The sequence below is a fragment of the Gouania willdenowi genome, chromosome 17 (assembly GCF_900634775.1).
Source record: "Gouania willdenowi chromosome 17, fGouWil2.1, whole genome shotgun sequence".
Classification (NCBI taxonomy): domain Eukaryota; kingdom Metazoa; phylum Chordata; class Actinopteri; order Blenniiformes; family Gobiesocidae; genus Gouania; species Gouania willdenowi.
The window spans coordinates 609,690-631,666 of NC_041060.1; the positions used below are offsets into that span (position 1 = coordinate 609,690).

The window sequence follows — 21,977 nt, forward strand, 5'->3', positions numbered from 1 at the left end:
GTGGTGTGTTGAGTTGTGCACACGTGTGTGGTCTCAGATCCAATAACTTATCAATTATTCATTGGATCATCGGAGCGTCTGTGTGTTTTGTTCTTCTAATCAATAGCTTTTAGATATGATATAGTACAGCGAGTCGAGACACACCCTTTGTCACCAAGTGGATACGTTTAGTTTCGCAGAAGAAGAGTAATTTATCTGTTCTTGAAAAACCTTCTACTTATGCATCAGCTTATGAATAAAATCTTTCAACACTGAGGGAAAACATTCTCGCGGTGCAAACGAGAGTTTTAATAATCAAGATCAGTCACATTTTTAAAGGTCTTGGTGTTGTCGGGATTTTCCGTAAACGCTGATGTGCTCTTCTGAAACTACATTAATGTGATAATGAGGAGAAGCACTTGGAACTTTTCCTGATTAATTCATGTTGTAATTTGACTTTAAACATTTAGCGTTCTCCTTGGAAATCTTTTCCCGTGCGTGATGTTTCAACCCCTGCAAAAAACTCAGTTTATCTTCTTTCTTGTCAGAAATCATTTGTTTAGGCTGATAAACATCTGATTTTCAGATATTTGAAATTATTCTGGACTTATAAGTGGCTTTTAAATACATAGAAGAATTTATTTCCGCATTCTACATTTAATATTTTTGTATGTTGTGTTTTGAAAGAGTTGAAGAGAACTTGTTTTTGTCCATCAAATGTGTTTACAAGAAAACTAAAATTAAAAAGAGAGAATCCTCTGTAACGGTTCAACCTTGTAATGGTTTTTAAAATAGATTTTTTTAGATGGTTTTGGTCTTGTCTTGGTCTGGTTCCATTCTAGTCTTTTAATAGGTCTTGGTCTAGTTCCCAAAGTGGGGTACGCGTACCTCCAGGGGTACACAAATTGTCATACGGGGTACGTGAATGAAAATTAAAAACACTAAAAACAATGGAAACTAGAATATAAAAAGAGCAGCTAATGCTAGCTTAATGCCCTAATGCTAGGCTAATGCTATTGCTAGTTTAAAGCTAATGCTAAGTGAATATTAATGTTAGGCTAATGCTAGGTTATTGCTATTGCAAGGCTAATTCTAAGTTTATGCTAATGTTAGGCGAATGCTAGGATAATGCTACTGCTAGGCTAATGCTATTGCTAGGCTATTGCTAGGTTAAAGCTAATGCTAAGTCAATGTTAATGCTAGGCTAATGCTATTGCTATGTTAATGTTAGGTTAATGCTATTGTTAGGTTATTGCTATTGGTAGGCTAATGCTAGGTTAAAGCTAATGCTAGGTCAATATTAATGCTAGGCTAATGCTATTGCTATTGCTATGTTAATGCCTGGTCAATGCTAATGCAAGGTTAATGTTATTGCTAGGCTAATGATAATGCTAGGTTAAAGCTAATACTTGGTCAATACTGATGTTAGGGTAATGCTATTACTATGTTACTGTTGATGCTATGCTAATACTAATGCTAACTAATGCCAATGAATAAACTAATGCAGTGTGACGTGGGTCAGCACCTGCATCCTCTCTTGTATTTTCTTCAGGAAATATAAATATTCTAGCTATTATTATATATATATATAATTCCTCAACAGGATAGGTAAATTCCACAGTAGGGCTGGGGTGTCTTGAGTCCAACACTAACGTAAATCTTTGACTCTCTAAGTAAAGGGTCTCCAACACGGTGTCCGCTGACACCAGGTAGACCGCAAGGACCATGTGACGTGCCCTCAGGCATTAGTCACCAATGAGCTCCGTTAAAAATCTAATTTACAGGCTTCAAACTTACTACGTATAACATACCAATACTTGTTATTAAATAAGAAAAACTAACGTGGAGCATGTTGAAACTTGTTCTACCTTTTTAAGTTACTTTAAGCCTTCTTTCATTATATTACCCACAAATTAAAGGAAAACTACAATTTTAGTATTTCTGAAAAGTATATCAAACTGTAGTCTTTTAGAATATTCAATCACTTTAATGTTTCAGAAATGTTGGTGACCCTCCTCTAAGCTGTGATGAAATACAGGTGGTGGGGATAAAGCTAAATGTAAAAATCTATTGAAGTTAGTCTATGATCTCCTCGATAACTTTAGAAGGACAAGCATGCTAGCATTGTGCTGAAGAACTAACTTCAAAGTGAAATCAATGTCAATGTGAAAAGGGTATATACTGTATCAATGAATTCAGTTGGGTAAACGTTTAAAATCCACATCTAATAGCATTGGAAACCTGACTGACAATCTAAAAAAATGTCAAATATTCTCAACCATGATTAAAAAAGACTTTGGCAACGATGTTAAAAGGCTAATGATATTGGTTGTTACATACAATTGTAGAACTCGTAACTGGACACAAATGCTATAGGCATAAAAAAAACAAATCATGTGACAATCTAGTTAAAGCTGTGACCTACGGAGTAATAAATGTCACCTTCAGACTGTAACAACGTGCTTAGACATTATTAGTTTTTTTGTTTGAAAAACACGATTGGCAGCATGTAAATGTGTTCAGTTATCGCCTATGTTCACTGTATACTGTAAAACACCAACGTAGCCACAGTAACAACCAATCTAACATCCCAAAGTCAAAGGCTGTGTTTGAAATGGCACAATGTGTACTACGCATACTAAGTTTGACATCAATATTAGTATGTAGTGCGTTCACATTAGATCAGGGTGTCGTTTTAGTTCAAGGGCCAAACACGGACCAGGTTGATCACAAATGTGCCGTAGTTTTAGGCGGGAACACAAACAACTTCCACATTAATGTGATAAGTTTGCACTTCCACTCATGAATTAAACAAAGTATGGAAGACACCAACAATATCTAAGTAATAAGTGATTTTTTATTTTTATTTTATTTTACCAATTTTGATTTAATTTCAGGAGGTTTGTGGAATAATTTGAAAACATTTACTTTTTCACATTCTCATGAGCACATGTTGATATTCTACTTGGTCACTTCAAATGTTTTCAGAACTTTCAAAGTAAAGGTGGAGAATCAACAGAGATATTTAGTCTCAGTGTGAACAAGGTTTTTAACACTGGAGGTTCCAGATGCATCTTGGGAAACTTGGAAACGCTCACCATCCTCATCATACTATAGTCTATAGTAGACAGTATATACTATAGAATATAGTCTATAATAGACAGTATATACTATAGTATATAGTAGACAGTATATATACTATAGTATATAGTAGACAGTATATATACTATAGAATATAGTAGACCGTATATATACTATAGTATATAGTCTATAGTAGACAGTATATATACTATAGTATATAGTAGACAGTATATACTATGTATATAGTAGACAGTATATATACTATAGTATATAGTAGACAGTATATATACTATAGTATATAGTAAATAGTAGACAGTATATATACTATAGTATATAGTATATAGTAGACAGTATATATACTATAGTATATAGTAGACAGTATATATACTATAGTATATAGTAAATAGTAGACAGTATATATACTATAGTATATAGTATATAGTAGACAGTATATATACTATAGTATATAGTAGACAGTATATATACTATAGTATATAGTAAATAGTAGACAGTATATATACTATAGTATATAGTATATAGTAGACAGTATATATACTATAGTATATAGTAGACAGTATATATACTATAGAATATAGTATATAGAAGACAGTATATATACTATAGTATATAGTAGACAGTATATATACTATAGTATATAGTAGACAGTATTTATACTATAGTATATAGTCTATAGTAGACAGTATATATACTATAGTATATAGTATATAGTAGACAGTATATATACTATAGTATATAGTCTATAGTAGACAGTATTTATACTATAGTATATAGTCTATAGTAGACAGTATATATACTATAGTATATAGTTTATAGTAGACAGTATATATACTATAGTATATAGTCTATAGTAGACAGTATTTATACTATAGTATATAGTCTATAGTAGACAGTATTTATACTATAGTCTATAGTAGACATTATATACTATAGTCTATAGTAGACAGTATATAGACTATAGTATATAGTAGACAGTATATAGACTATAGTATATAGTATATAGTAGACAGTATATATACTATAGAATATAGTATATAGAAGACAGTATATATACTATAGAATATAGTATATAGTAGACAGTATATATACTATAGTATATAGTATATAGTAGACAGTATATATACTATAGAATATAGTATATAGAAGACAGTATATATACTATAGTATATAGTAGACAGTATATATACTATAGTATATAGTAGACAGTATATATACTATAGTATATAGTCTATAGTAGACAGTATTTATACTATAGTATATAGTCTATAGTAGACAGTATTTATACTATAGTATATAGTCTATAGTAGACAGTATATATACTATAGTCTATAGTAGACAGTATTTATACTATAGTATATAGTCTATAGTAGACAGTATATATACTATAGTATATAGTCTATAGTAGACAGTATATATACTATAGTATACAGTAGACAGTATATATACTATAGTATATAGTCTATAGTAGACAGTATTTATACTATAGTATATAGTCTATAGTAGACAGTATATATACTATAGTATATAGTCTATAGTAGACAGTATATATACTATAGTATATAGTAGACAGTATATATACTATAGTATATAGTCTATAATAGACAGTATATACTCATTGGGTTTGTAGTGTATAGTACGGAGTCTTCTCAGTCTCAGCTGGATTTCTAAATCAACACTTCCTCATGTTTTCTTCTTCTTCTGTTTTCAAATGTTCTCAGTAGTTCTCGCTGCTAATTGCTCAGTCCTCGTGTTTTCCGTCGCACTCAGTTTGAGTTGAACGCTGGCTCCCTGCCAACTTTATTATTATAGGCAAAAAAATGTGCACGGTGTGTTTCTGTTGTGTGACTTTGTGAGTGTTTGAATGTGTGTGTGTTCACTTGGAAGAGAAAGAAGCCGTGTTAAAGCTGGCTGGCCCACGGGAGATGAGCTCCATAATGGTCACCATAGCAACAGGCTTTCAAGACGGAACCCTTCGAGTACCCCTCGAGTGGCGCGGCCCGCGTGTGAGTGCTTGTGTGTGTGTATGTGTGTATGCGTGTGTTAGTTGAGGGCAGCTACTTAAAAATTAATGCATCAAACATCAGTGGAGAAATTTGACATGATCTAATCCGACATCCTTTACGGGCATCGGGGTCGCGTGTGTGTGCGTGCGTTTATCTGTGTGTGTATGTGCGCGTAAAGGATGTTTGTAGATGAATTGCTGACATGTTAAACAAACTTTATGATGTCAAAAATAATCCATCAACTATGTAAACATATGTAATTAGCTGTGAGGGAGTCGTACAGTCACGTTTGTGTGGAACAAAGTTTTTAAAGCTTTAAATGTCTGCAGGGAAGAACAAACTGTGACTTTATGAGCAAACAACTCCAACTACAAACTACTAATAACATAATAATAACAGTAAATAAGAAATAAAGAATGCAGGATTTTTTTGGTGCGACAATTTAAATCTCATACTGTCAATTAATTATGGAGTAACCTGTGAGAAAAAATAACATAAAATAATAATAACAAAGCTGCTGTGGAGCAATGGTGTGGGGGATAAGGGGGGGGGGGGGGATGGGGGGGTAATTTGAGACAAAAGCTGAAATGTTTCACGAGTTGAGGTTTGAACTCACAATCTTCCACATCGAGAAACATCCTTTATCTCACTGATTTCATGGAAATGTCACAAATTGACCAAGCCAGTCCTCTGTGTACAAAACAGCAGCCGTTAGCGTCTAAAGGCAGATTCCAGTTATTAAGCCTGAAATACAAATCAGCAAAAAGCTGTTGGTAAATGTTTAAAAATATCACTTTTGCATCGACTACAATTACTAACAGAGCAAAATCAATGCATCCATTCATTCATTTTCTGACCCATTGGCTCCTTATTTCAGGGTCTGCTGGTGCCTCTCAATGGGCTTTAGGTGTATGGGGAGGATCCACGTGGAGCAATATTCCAAAAAATTATAATAATAGGCATGTGAATCTCCATCACTGACAACGATTGGATTCACACCTCGATACACGACCAGCGATACATTGACGTTTGTATTTGGATACCAATTCCTATTGATTAATCTCCACATCCTTAATATATACAGTATACTGTATAATATCTACAACCACTACAAATTTTGTCGTTTTTAATTAACAATGAAAATGAAACAAATAAAGAAAGAAACCAATAGCAAAGCTATATACTGTATATAATAATCATAGACTATTGATTTACAGCACAAAAAACCTTGACTTCTAAAGAATAAGTAGCTCAAACGGACATGGAGGATTTCCCATCATAAATAAGACAAGTGGCCGACAATACAGTCAGTACTTATGTCTCTAAAAAAAGACCCGTTTTACAGAAATACAATAAAACACTCATTTTTTCCTCAAATGTACATCAGTCAGATCTGATAAAGTGTGTTTATATTTTCTTGGTCTGGTGTTTCTCAAAAGGATCATAAACTGTTTAAAATTACAACACTCAGCTCATGATGTATAGCAGCATTAATGTGAGATGTTTTAGTGAGATAGAGAGAGAGAGAGAGAGAGAGAGTGGCAATGACTGATCATCATGTTTCTGTGTGAACCTCTAAACGGGTGAAACGGATATGAAATGGTTTGTGAGGTCCATGGAGAACGTGGAGAACATGAGTAGAACATGAGTTTCCTCTCGTTTTCACTTTTAGGTTTTTATCTCTTGTTTTTTTTCCTAGAATTCATTTTTTTTTTCTTGTCCTTTCTGTGTCATTCTGGCCTTTTTGATCAATATCTCAGATATTTTCCCCCTTTTTTATCTCGTATGTGTGTGTGCGTGCTTGTGTGTGTGTGTGTGTGTGTGCGTGCTTGTATGTGTGTGTCAGTCAGTATGTGTTACTTTGTATGTGTTTTCCCAGCAGGCTGTCTGTCATACTTTGACCCTGACCTTCTCCAGTGCTCCTGCACAAATATTTACTCTCTTGCTGACAGGCAACACACACACGCACACACACGCACACACGCACACGCGCACGCGCACGCGCACGCGCACGCGCACACGCACACGCACACGCACACGCACACGCACACGCACACACACACACACACACACACACACACACACACACACACACACATTTTCTGGTGGAAACCTAAGATGATGGCGTGCTAATTTTGAACCTGGGTGATTAACTTGCCGTCTAAAAACAGATAAAATAGATCCCAGATGAGTGTGTTTTCTTGTAAAAAAAAAAAAAAAGGGTTAGGGGCGCAGAATGTAACACAAGAATATGAGTGTTGGAGGACTTCAAAAGTCTTATTATACTATTTTTTATCAAATGAAAAAATTTAAAAAAATGAAAAACTTTTTTTAAAATTTGTTATTACGTGTTATTAACGAATGTTATTAACAAATAATAACAATGATTTGTTACGATTAAATAAATAATTTTGTTCAACTTCACTTATTTATTTTTTTCATTTTATTTTAACCTAAATAACGGCCACAGAAATGCAATGATATCTTTTTAAAACTATATCCAAACAACTTTGAAATGTAGCCAAATAAAGATCAGTCGACTTCATTAAAACCACATTTCCAGGAGATTAACAACACTTTAAAAACACACACACACACACACACACACACACACACACACACACACACACACACACACACACACACACACACACACACACACACACACACACACACACACACACACGCAATGCACGTTGTCTCCCCAGATGCACTCAGAGAAGACATCAAGACGATAAACGTGCCTGAAACCACTGGCCCCGTGACTGCTAAAGTGTCTGTAGGAGGAGCTAGTGGCGCACCTCGCGTTATTTTCAGTTCATAACTCTTAATAATTCATCCTCTCAGGCAGAGAAGCACACACACACACACACACATCAGAGCTGTCAGGTGGAAGGAGATATTCTTCCAGGCTTTTCTCTGTGCTAAAGTCAAGTGCGTAGCAAACAAACAAACTCCAAATAGAGGAAAAAGACTTTATTGAACATTATCTAAAAGTGAACAAATTTAATTATTACCCATTACTGTACTCTTATCCTAACCTGATTTAAATAAAAACTTCACATTAATGTTAAGTTTGCAATTAAACCATTTAAATTACGTGTCAAACATCCAATTCGGTCTGCAAGAGAAAATAAAAATGACAGAGAAAATAAGAATCATTGTTTAAATGAAACTCAACAATATTTAGTTTTCCCAGTTATAAAATCACATGACTGCAGTCATTTCTAATCTTAAACTGTTTTTCTTAAACTCTAAATTCTTACAAAATCCTTCAATGTTCCTCAAATTATTACAAAATATTTCCTTTAATTAATAATAAATGAAATATAAAAGACCTCACTGTTTGTAATCTAATTACTTAATGACCCACATTATATAAATACTATTTATATTTTGTTAAATATTAGAATATCAAATTTAATTAAAAGACTGTTACGTATGCTAGCTAAAACGTCCAACCCTCCTCCTTTATCCGGGCTTGGGACTCTGAGAGAACCTATGACATCATCATCAGCAAAGGAACTTGCTTTATTCAAGAGAACCTGTGGCATTATCAACACATTTCTTAACATTGAGCTGTTCTGAGAATGCATTTAAGAAATCATTTATTAACGTTATCATTGCAGTCCAAACAAATCTGACGTTGCACACCCTTGAACCAAGCAGCAGCCATGTTGAAAGTCTCAGCTCTGTCTGTTCCTGAACCGCAGAGATATTTGAGCCACAGACAGAGATTCCTTGCTTTGATAGATACATAGATAGATAGATAAATAGATTAAAAAAAAAAAAAAAAAAGATTAAGATTAAAATCGGGGCTTTCGCCATGTAATGTTATTACATTAATGGAATTTGTCCTCTGCATTTAACTCATCCCTGAGGAGCAGTGGGCAGCCATTTTTTTGCGGTGCCTGGGGAGCAGTTCGGGGTTAAGGGACTTGCTTCCCACAGTGAACTTGTGAACTTGAACCGGCAACCCTCTGATTACAAGCCCAGCGTTCTTAACCACTAGGCCACCACTCCCTCAATAGACAGATAGATAGATAGATAGCACTGTTTTTTCTGATCCATATCATATCTCTGCGGTGAAAACCAAACTGTCACTATCAAACATTCCTGCCAATGTAAAGCGTTACACAGGTTTTTTGGCCACTGCTCAGGTTTTTCCATCCTCACACTCAGCAGTTGTTCCAAAAAGGAGTGTTTTTTTAATAACCAGGGATTGTCACAGCTGTCTCACAGCAGAAAAAAAAGGACTTCATCGACTGTGGAACAATAAAAGCCGCTGTAACTCGTACAGAAACCCAACAAATGGGACTTTAACCGCAGCTCGATGTTGAACATCTTAGCTGAGCAATAACACTTGTGCAGCACAAGCCCCAATCAGGCTGACAGGCTGATCATACATCTGGAAGTCATCCATGAACTATAGAGGTGGGGGGGTCGATTCAATGAGCGCCTTCCTGTTTCCTGTTGAACAGCCTCACTGACTAACTGCTTGGTTCTTGAACTCACCTTTAATGGTCAGATTGAAATAAGACAGTTAAAGCATGAACCTACCCATGAGGGCATGTGTTATCCTCGACTGAAAGTCAGCAGAGCATCCAACGCCACCATTTAATGGGAACTGTGCCCAAAGGGAACAATCTCTCCTCTCTGCCTCTCGTTCTGCTTCCCTCTGTAGGGAATATCCAGCTATATATGGAACGGCTGAAACATGCATTCACTGCTTCTTAGTCCTTGGCCTGCTTTTCCCCCTTTTTCCTCTTTTCTCCACAGACTTCAGCCCAAAACCCTGGAACCAGACTCACTCACTCACTCACACAGTGTTCTTTAAACTCCAAAGCCACCTTGCACTACGTTCACACTGCAGGTCTTAATGCACAGTTCAGATATTTTAGGCTGCGCTACCGAACTCTAAACGCCCTCACTTTGTTCTTGCTGTTGTTGTTGTTGTTGTTGTTGTTGTGTACACTAGTTAAAATCACTACTCCTCTGTTATTCATCAACTAATCGGGCTGAAATTTGGTAGCTATAATCTATAGATGGGTACACATCAACGCTTGGAGCCCCATATTCGGGCCCCAAAAAGAAAAAACAACAGTTGGAAATGTATTTATTTTTTGGCAATTTCCATTAAAGTCATTTTCTCATTTATTTGTGAGTCAAATATTGCGACAGTTGGTGGCATCGAATCATTGACACATACCAGTATATAAATGGGGCCCATTACTCCGTATGTGGCACATGGTAGAAGATGATCACAAGATTATCTGGATACTATTTGGACTGTAACACTGTTTATTAAAGTTATTAGAATTAGTGCATCTTAATAAGTCTTAATACATAAGACACTATGTGGAATAAAAATACAGTAGAATAAATATAAGAATGAGGTATTGTTTATACAAACAGATGTTTTCTTCCAGCTTTAACCTCTCACTGTCTCTATCGGATGATGTCACTCATTTTTGGGAGCCTGCCATGGTTTCCTCTCAGTAAGTACTGTATAAAATACATGATTCAACTATTTTTCTAGAGTGAAGATATCAGTACATTGATCATCTGATCAAGTCTATCAGGTGTTATTCTTTACACTTGCTCCCAGTCAGCCTCAGAGGAGACTGTAAAGTTCTGCTGCTGGTTATAAATGTGTGAATGGTTTGGTCCAGAATACATCAGTGAGATGTTAGTCAGGTATGAACCCAGCAGGTCTCTGAGATCTATGGACACAGGTCAGATAGTGGAGCCCAGAGCTCACAGTAAACATGGTGATGCTGTGTTTAGTTGTTATGCTGCAAAGAAGTGGAACAAACTGCATCAGAGCTGAAGTCAGCATCACATGTGAACATTTTTAAATCAAAGTTAAAGGAACTTTTTTTCTCTACTGTGTATGATTGAGAGAGAGATTTATGGTCATGTTGATGATGTCATGTGTTATTGATGATTTTAAATGATTTTTACTGATGATTTTAAATGATTTTACTGATGATTTTAAATGATTTTACTGATGATTTTAAATGATTTTACTGATGATTTTAAATGATTTTACTGATGATTTTAAATGTTCTTATTGATTTTAAACAATTGAATGTTTTATCATGTAAAGCACATTGAGTTGCCTTGTGTAAGAAATGCACTATACAAATAAATTTGCCTTGCCTTACATGGTGATGACATCCAGACCGCAGTCACTTTGCAAAAAAATCAGACACGTATCAGATTTAGGACCATGTGACAGAAACCAAAGTCAGATTTGAAAAAATTGGAAATGTGTTGTTCAAACTGTTTAACAGATCAGATATAGGTCGCGTTTTCCTGCAGAGTAAACGTAGCCTTGATGTCCTTATTGTGTATGACTGTGTTTATTGATAATTTTAAATGTTCTTACTGATGATTTTAAATATTTTTGCTGCTTATTTTAAATATTGTTCCTGCTAAATTTAATGTTCTTATATATTTTAAGCTTTAAAGCATGTTTTCTGTTGCACTTATTGATCATGTAAAGCACATTGAGTTGCCCTGTGCATGAAATGTGCTATACAAATACATTTGCCTTGCCTTGCCTATTGTGGCTAACTTTGAAGCTAATGGCGTTGGCGAGAGATGGCTAGCTTAAAAAACCAAAGGCTCTTAAAAAGCTACGTCTTGTTCAACATAAAGGAAGGCTAATGGTAAAAGTGTGAAGCACAGGCAGATGACTGGCCTTTCAATTTATCCATTTGCACTTTAAAACATCTGGATAGTAATATTCCACACACACACACACACACACGCACACACACACACGCACGCACGCACGCACGCACGCACACGCACACACACACACACACACACACACACACGTTGTAACGAGCTCTAAATCCTACAGGCATTAAGGAACTTTCAACTCACATCTTTGCCAAAGAAGAGCAGGAGAAAGACTGAGCCGTGTGTGTTTGTGAGACTGAGACCACCTTCAAAAACTCAATGGAACACACACACACACACACACACGCACACACGCACACACACACACAGTTCTATTGTAAACTATAAAGGCAATAAAGAAAGGCAGGTTCCCTACTGAGCACACACTCACTAAATCCCTTTCACAGGTGTAAAGATTAGACCTTTAGTTCTTCTGTTCTTTGCTCAAACCTCTCATTACATGGTGCTGCAATCCTGTTATTAAAAAAAACACATCATGGGTATGCATCATTGTATTTTGCAGACCGATCAGTGCGACGTCTTTCCCCCCGACCTGTCGTGGTAAAAACGAAGCTGAGCCGAAAATCAAAGCTCTCGATTTATCGTTCACTACCCTCACGTTTGCTCATGAGCTTTGGATAGAAACCGAAAGGACAAAGTTGTGAGTACAAGTGGCCGACATGAGCTCAGAACGCCGCTTGCGTCACCTGACCAAAGATAAATGGGAGAGGATGGATGGATTAACATGTGGACTATAATATCTCTTAAATATAGTCGACTCTTCCCCACCCTTTACATCAGACGTATATAGGCAACTTTTATCACAAAAATGATCTGGTGTCACATGATCAACATTCATGTCAGCATTTAGAATAATACAGGAAAGAACAAATAGTTTTTATAGTAATTTTGTGTGTTTTTCTGTCATTCTGTATATGTTTTTGGGAGTCATATTGTGTATTTGTGCTGCCATTTTGCATTTTTTTGAGCAATTTTTGTCTGTTTTCTGCAGCTGCAGGAACAGACGCTGGAAATAATATTTTACAGACAAATCAGTGTTGAGGATTTCACAGTTTTTAAACTTTAGAAAGACTTATTGCAAATCTAATCAGTATTCTCTCACGTTTAAAGAAAAACAACCTCCAAATAATATAAGAAGAAGCGTAGTTGGACGAGTTTACACTGTATTGGATGCTCTCTCTATCGTTCCTCAGTAATTCACACGTTGGTTTGAAAGCAAAGGAAAAAAGCAGCAGGAACGCAAACAGTAACAGGAAGAACACAGTAGGAAAAGTCTGGAGTGACTTTGAAAAGTTCCACTCGTTCTTGCTTCGAGTCGGAAACATTGAACATGAATAAAGATGAAGGAAGAGCAGGAGGATGATGATCCATGGATGTGATGGTGGTGATGGTGGTAGAGGAGATGTAGAGTAAACTAGGGGTGGACAGGGACTAAAGTTCAACATTATTAAGTCAGTAATGCTCAACATGAAAACCTTTAAAGAGGGAAACTTTTTAACTCCTTTTACCTTTTTTCTTTGGCTATTTTGTAACTTCTTTGTCCCATTTTTGCCGCTGTGAGAAAAAATGATTTCACCTACCTTTTGCAAAAAAATTTTTGTCCAATTAAATTGTCTTTTTGACACTTTTATCCAATTTTTGTCCTTTCTTTAACCATTTTTACAACTTTTCACCCATAAATACTACTTTTTACCCAAAAAATACCATTTTTTTTCCACATTTTAGCTCTTTATGTTCCATATTTTAGCCTTTTTTCACTATTGTTTGCCACATTTTGCCCATTTAAGCAACCTTTTGCCCTTACATACCACCTTTTTCGCACCCTTGACTAAGGCTACAACAAATCGCTAAAATCGACCATTAAAAGCAGAGTGTTTATGTGTGTGCGCACCACTAATGTTTGTGTGTGTGTGCACCACAAGTGTTTGTGTGTTCGCGCACTAACATTTTTGTTCACACCATGAGTATTTGTGTGCGTGCAGTGTTTGTGTGTGTGGGAAAGATATGTTTATTTCAGTTTAATCACTTTAAGAAGGGTTTAAATGTGCTTTATAAGAATCGATTATGAAAATAATCATTAGTTAGCTCTACTCTTGACTGCTTTTTGCCTATTTTGGTTGCTTTCCACTCTTTTCTTGCCACATTTTTGCCATCTGTTATTACAGTTTTGTGACTCTCATTGGAGAGAATTTAGAAAATGAAGAAACTTACACCGCCCCATATAAGCCGTCTGATTGGTCATGTCAGAATTATCATAAAGAAACTATTTCACTTGGTCTCCTCTATATCTCAAACATCTGAGGCAGTAATAGCTGCTGATGTTGGACGCACGGGGCAGAACCCACGGACACACACATGCGCACACACACATACACACACAGAAGAAGTCGTGGCCTTCAGCGTGCACCCCCCGGGGCTAAAAGCAGAGAAAGTTTGAAAGGACATTTCACTACATCCACGACCAGCTGTGAGACACAGAAGCATCAGGAGCAGGAAAAGAAGTACAGGGTGGAAATGAAGGCATGGGGGGGGGGTGATGGAATCAGAACGCTGAGGACACAAAGACTAGTGGAAGGAGAAAGTGGCGAGGAAATGGCGAGGGGCTGTGGCTGCACAGACAGAGGCCTCTGCATGGGGTACACAGAGATAAAAGAGAAGTGACAAGGTAGGACGAGTGGAGGGGAGAGAGAGACGATGCATGTGATTGACAGAGAGATTATGTAACGTAGCGATGGTAGATATGTGACAGGGTGGAGAGGTAACGACACCTGCAGCAAGTAGAACTGAAGGTATATGTCATAATATAGAGACGAGCGTCAACAAAATAAAACAAGAGATTCCTATGCAGTAATAACCACTGATAATCATGTCATTTTTAATTAAAAAAACCCTTCAAAATAAAGGCACTTGGTTCAAGGTTCGAGGGTAGATTAACAATCAGTAAAAGTTGTTTTTTTTTTTCTTTCTTTTTCATTTGTCACAGTTTAAAATACAACGAAACATAATAATATGAACAGACATTAACAGAAATAAATACACGTGCCAGAGAAAAACCAGCTCTCAAGATAACAACTAAATAAATATTTAAATAAATAAATAAGACAAAATAAAGGAACGTCAAGACAGAGAAAATTTGAAACGAAAACACAAAACAGAAAAACTAAAAACATTAACATCAAAAGACAAGCAAAAAACAACAAAAAAAACTAAAGAAAAAGCAACACTTCATTAAAGCTGCTACGATATTTACGTATTTATAATTGATTTATTCTTTGAAGTATTAATATTCATTTTAGTGGTTAGTACACACTCAGAGCCATAAATCCAATGAGACTAATAATAAGCATAATACTTTATTTCTGTTTCGTTTTTTCTCATTTCGTCCTAGAATTTTCATTTCGGTGCATCCCTAGTTTTCATATAGTTCTCTCTCTCTCTCTAGTACCCCCTGTAGTGCCGTCACGTACGCCTAGGGGTACACGTACCTCCATTTGATGAACAATGATGTAAAACACATTGAATTGCCTCGTGTATGAAATGTGCTATACATATTAATTTGCTTTGCAAAGAACCAAGAGCTTAACATTAGATTATTTCATATTTACTGTAAATCCCATTATAATCATCTTGTGTTTTTAAGTGTAAACGAGATATCGACGTAAAGTGTAAACACACCTCAGGATTTCTATGAAAACAGACGACTTTGGGACAAAGTGAACACACAGCTGATCAGATAAAGAGGCTCTGCAACATAAGGGCCGACAAAGAAAAACGTCAGAGGGAAAACAATATCAGAAATGAGGAGTGAACGGTGAAGCGTGAGTCTCGTAGGCAGTGAAAGGTGAAGATGAGCTGCATTAAAGCAGCAGAAACTAGAGCGGGAAAAAAAAAGGCGGTAATTGGAGGTGTCTGGTGTTTGTCTGGCACAAAAAGGCTAGTAATGATTCCATTAGTGCCGTGCACGCACTGAAAGAGAGGGAGAGAAAGGTAAATAAAGGGAGCCAAAAACACATGACACACACACAACAAAAGAAGAACATAGACATAGAAAAAAAGAACAAGAAGGTGTTCGTTTAATGACTTTCTCACCTGTACGTGACGATTCTAATCTCTCTCTCTCTCTACCTTAGCGCTTCGTCTCTTTGTGTGGCTGATTTAAATGCATTAGCGGTGTGTGTGTGTGTGTTTTCCCTAAGGAAGACGTCCACACTGTGTCAGGGCAGGAACCTTTTGTTTGGAGCTGCTGCTGCTGAGTGCTGAATGGACTCTTTCAAAGCCTGACCCTTGTTCTCGTGGGGACACATTAAAGCGTAACACACTGGAGGTTGGAGCACCTCGGTGCCCTCTCATGTCTTTTAGAAAAGCCGCCTGTTACAATGAGGCTGATTACAAATGCAGCTGCATTAGCTGGTTGAGAGCAAAGGAAAACAACGAAATAAAATAGAAAAGAAAAGCAAAAAGCAACAGAAGCATGTGCAGGTTTAACCACTTAGACATCAGACGTTTGTTATTATTAATTATTATATATAAGGGTATGATTTCTGCATCGTTTTTTAAAGACATTGTATAGACAAATGACACAAAATAAAAATGTGTAAAATGATGGAAAAATATATAAAATGACAACAAAAATTCAGAAAATTACTTTAAAAACACAGAATACCAACAAAACTATACAAAAATGATGGAAAAACATACAAAACAGCAACAAAAATACACAAAATTATGACCAAAATACACAGAACAACAACAAATATGACATAAAAACACAAATAAACACAAATAAATACCCTTTATTCTGTCCTGTATTAATGCTTAGATTGCTTATTATTCTAAATGCTGACATGAATGTTGATCATGTGACCCTTGAATCAGACAGTGATATTTCTGTGATAAAAACTGTCCATCTGTAACATAAACATCTCAGAATATTTAAAACTCAAGGGAAAAAGCTGTGTTTGTTTTAAAATGACCTCTGATGGCTTTTGTCTCTTTATTAATGTCTTTAAACGCTGGTTTACAGTGAGCAGAACTTAATCATTTCACTGCTACTGACCTCAGACAATCATGTCATGACCTCCACACTCTGCACAGGCTTGTTAAACATACACTGAACCGCTGTGCGGTGAGAAGAACCAGACGTGGACTGATGATGTCATAGAGATCACTGAGGTCGTCCACTTTGCATACGAATATTCCCTCCTATCCACTTTTCCTTAACCCTGTAGATGACGTCACAGGGTTAAGGAAAGGAGTAAGAAAAGACGATTATGTTTGTTTGGACAATCAGACACACTTCCACTAGGTGACGTAATAATCTGACTGCGTTGAAGGTTAGTGACGTCGGTCATGGTGGAAAAACTACACATTTCCAAAAATAGACTAAAAGCACATTTATAACACTTTCCACTGATATAACGTCAAAAATCACAGGGTTTGAATGTAAATCAAAGGAAAAGAGGCTAACAGGCTAACAGGCTAACAGGCTAACAGGCTACGAGGAACTAAAGTGAAACTAAAAGAACATCACATTGAGAATTAGAGATGTCCCGATACAACTTTTTCACTTCCGATATTATACCGTTATTGATCTAATATGATATCATACGTACTTTTATGACTTATTTTGTAGTGTGGAATGTTAGAAAAGACGGTTAGGTTAATGCTACTGCTAACACTAGGCTAATGCTAACGCTAGGCTATTGTTAATGTTAGGCTAATGCTAACGCTAGGCTAATGTGATTGCTAGGCTATTGTTAACGTTAGGCTACTGCTACTGCTAACGCTAGGCTAACGCTAATGCTAGGTTACTGTTAATGTTACTCTAATGCTAATGCTAGGTTATTGCTAATATCAGGCTAATGCTAGGCTAATGGGCGACAGTGGCTCAGGTGGGAGAGGGGTCGTCCTCTGATTGAGAGGTTGGGGGTTCGATACTGGTCTATGTGTCGAAGTGTCCTTGGGCAAGACACTGAACCCCTAGCTAACAGTGCCTGCATGGCAACGTTGTCCCATTGGTGTGTGAATGCGAATGAGGGGATGTGTAAAGCACTTTGTGACCTCTGTCTGTGAAAGGTGCTATAGAAATAAAGGTTAGTTGCCAATGCTAGGCTAATGCTAACACTGGCTAATGTTAACGCGAGGCTAATGCTAACCTAATACAGCAGCCAGCACCTGCATTCTCACTTGCATTTGCTTCAGTAAATGCAAACATTCTAGGAAAGGAGATAGGAGGGAATATTCGGACGCAGTCCAAGTCTTTCTTCCTTTGTCAAACATCAGCAACTCGTCACGTTCCAAGACAGACACACAACTTGACAGAGTCTGTGTTTTAAGATTCAGATCCATCCCAGAGTTTCAGAGTTTCTGAGTTTCTGCCACAATCTGTGCACATTAGCCGCCTGCAGTACAGATCGTTCTTATTCACTCGTCTCCGAGGCCCGACTGCCAACTCTTCCCTCGACTGCTGCCTTTTCCAAAACTACTGAAACTACATTATGTGGCTGCACTGATTCCAAGTCTGCAGTGATGAATATCTATGAGTCACAGGAGGAGGTGAGCCCGTAGGGACAGGTGACAGCAAAAAGATCAATACTGCATGGCTGCGTGCACATTAACAACACACACACACACTGATAGACATAAACAAACAAACAAACAAGTAAACAAGCACACTCACTGACTTCACGCACCATCTGGAGTGTTTTACAACTCAATAATCCACTTCCTGAGGCACAACTTCTCCTTCCCGCTTTCAACACGACACACATCATTGTGTGGGTCCTCTCACACACACACACACACACACACACTGGATGAATTAAAAATCAAAACACTGCTTGAAGCAGCGCTCCCTGCCAGCGATGACACACACACACACACACACACACACACACACACACACACACACACACACACACACACACACACACACACACACACACACACACACACACACACACACACACACACACACACACACACACACACACACACACACACACACTTTCCAAAAATAATTTTCATTTAAACTCAGTCTTTCACAGCAGACCCCTCTGCTCACACACATGCCTGTGCAGATGTGCACACATGTTGTACTATATAGTGTTTGTGTTTCCTTTCACATGAACAATGGACATGTTTGGGTTGGGAAGAAGAATTTTGTGCAATTGCGTTGGCATTGTGTGTTTTTGAAGTGCTTTTGTATACAATGTTGTTTTTGTAATCATTTTGTGTGTTTTTGGAATCATTTTTTGTATTTTTTCAAAAATCTTTTTGTATTTTTTCAAAAATCTTTTTGTATTTTTTCAAAAATCTTTTTGTATTTTTTCAAAAATCTTTTTGTATTTTTTCAAAAATCTGTTTGTGTTTTTTGTTGTTATTTTGTGTACTTGTTGCTGTTGTTTTCTGTGTTTGGGGTCCATCCATAAAGTCAGTAAAATGATGGTCCATTGTTCTATGAATCTGTGATAACCACATTTATTTATTCATCTGAATAATATCCACTGTTATCCAGGAACGTTTATTATTATTATTATAGTCATCTTAAACATGGAAATCCTTGTTTTTTTTATCTGAAGTAAAAAGGGAGAAATGGGAGAAATGTAGCAAAAATACATTAAAAGGAGCAAAAATACTGTATGTTAAGAAAAAGTGATGAAAATAGGTTAAAATATGGCAGGTTTAGTGTAGTTGTAGAAAAATGTGATTGTTTAATCCGAGGGCCACATTATCAACATTTATGTGATTTAGAATAATGATAATTAATACAGGAAAGAACAAAGAGTGTTGTCTTTGTAGTCCTTTTTTGTGTGAGATTTCTTGATGTTTTTAGAGTTTTTTGGACTTTTCGTGTGTTTTTGAATTCATTTTCTACATTTCATTGTCAATATGGCAAATGTTTCTTGTCTTTTTGTCATTTTGTGCATTTTTCTGTCATTTTGTGCAATCTCGTTAACATTTTCTATGTCTTCGAAGTCATTTGTATACGTTGCTGTTTTTGTAGTCATTATGTCTTGAAGTGGTTGTTTAGTGTCTCTTTGTTATCATGTTTTCTACTTTTGTTGACATTTCGCTGTCGTTTTCTGCGTTTCTAAACTTTTTCGTGCTAAGTTGGGCTTCATGTATCTTCCAACTTCAAGAATTACTATTTTGTTTTGGGGAAGTTATACTGAGGGCTGCATGTGGCCCTGAGCTGCCAGTTTCCTATGTCTGCCCTAAAACATAAAAAAGAAATATGGCCTGAAACAGAATCCTAATAAAGCTTCACTTCCTGTAGAAACAAAGAGTTTAAACTCACACTGACAGACGTCCTTGTTCTCCTCGAACCCCGGTTTGCAGACACACCTCCCGATGGGAACCAGCCATCCTCCGTCTGCGCTGCAGTACATTTTGGGGGCTTCGAACTCCTCGGAGCCGTTCACACATAAACCGTGAACCTCCACCAGCGCAGTATCTCCACCGGTGATGGTGTCGGGGAACTGGGCCAGGTTGAGCACGGTGAGCGGACACTTCTTGTAGAAAACTCGCACTGAGACCAGAGCGATGCAGGCCCCCAGGTCCTGGAAGGCCAGGTAGAAACCTTTTTTATTCAGGTTGCTGATGTCCCGCACCTCAGTGTTCAGCTTCAGCACACGGTCGCCAACGTCCACCTGGAAATAAATAAAAAACACACATTTAGACACAAAGTAGGGACGTCCCATTACGACTTTTTCACTTCCAACAAAATACAGATGTTGCAGCCTTGCCGATATCGATCTGTTACCAAATCATACACACTTTTATTGATTGGAACATGAGAAAAAGATTGATCAATGACTTATTACTAAAATAGAAAACAATAGTCAGCAACAGAAAGAATGGGAAAAAACTGAAATACTTATTACTAACCATACCATAAATAAATCCAATAAAAACAAATATATTTATTTTAATAGATATATAAATATATATATGGTCATTTTGCACTAATGACCATTAGCTTAACTTAAAAAAGGCATATTCTACAATTAAAAAGAATAAATAAAAATAAATAAGACCCTGAAAAAAAACCTCTACAAATCCAATAAAAAATATGTTATGTATCACATTTCTCCACAAACACAACATTATAAACGCTGACATTTTCACCACGTGTTTATAACCTAATGCACACCTTGGATGTACATGCAGCATGCACACAGAGGCGTTTAGAGAGAAAGTTGCGACAACGGAAGTTCGAAATAGACTCAAATAGTTCCCGGAAGTTATTGGCGGACAATGGCAGCGACTGTGCTCAAAGCGAACAGTGAAACATGCACATTTCTCTGCAAACACAACATTATAAATGCTGATATTCTCACCACGTGTTTATAACCTAATGCGCACCTTTGATGTACATGACATGTTTGTGTGTAATTCATTTTCCCACTGGGTTTTTATGAGTTTTTCCATGCAGAAGGAGGGTCTAAGGACAGGGGATGACATTTATTATTATTTATGAATTAAACCAGGGAAATCGTACACGCCATTTTAATTTGCACACGAAAATAAACCCCTTTATAACACTACAGAGGAGAGATGTAACGATTAATCGTAAGGCAGTTAAAAATCGATTCATAGGTATCACGATTCACATTGATACTATGAAAATGGAATCGCAGAACTTTTTTAACCAGCAGAGGGCGCTATCCAGAAGTGTTGGCGGCGGGCGAAATCTGCTACTACTTTATTTCTGGCCGCCTTCTACTTTTAAACATGTTCATAAATGATTCCTTACCCCTTTAGCACCAAAAAATATCTGTACTATTACGTGAATATCTGTAAAAGTCACGTTGTTCTAATAGCTCTGTCTGCTAGCATAGCATCTCTTCTTCACTGCAAGATATCTGCATGCCAACTGACCACTGAGTTACCAGCGCCCTCTGCTGGTCCAAACAAATATCTGACCTTAATACAGTGAAATGACTGTTTTTTTTTCAAATTATTAAGGCACAAAATACATTTTCAGTAGCACTTTTAAAAAGAACTATTATGCAGTTTTGCATTGTTTACTATAGAACCAGAATTCAAATTAATAGACTTCTTCTTCATTTGTATTATTCCTTTATTTATTTCATTTAAGATTTATTTTTAGTTAAATTGCATTGTTTTGAATAGTTTATCAAGGAAATCTTTTAACAATGAAAAATAAAAGGAAATAATACA

At 36.6% G+C, this 21,977-nt stretch overlaps 1 protein-coding gene across 2 annotated transcripts in view; it reads right to left on the reverse strand.

Annotated features, from left to right (window-relative positions):
- LOC114479144 (ephrin type-A receptor 3-like) overlaps positions 1–21,977 on the reverse strand; it is a 137,381-nt gene that overhangs the window by 78,398 nt on the left and 37,006 nt on the right. For both annotated transcript variants that reach the window (XM_028472661.1, XM_028472660.1), the window contains exon 5: positions 20,092–20,443. In XM_028472661.1, the coding sequence (XP_028328462.1) occupies positions 20,092–20,443 (352 nt within the window). The remainder of the gene's footprint in view (positions 1–20,091; positions 20,444–21,977) is intronic.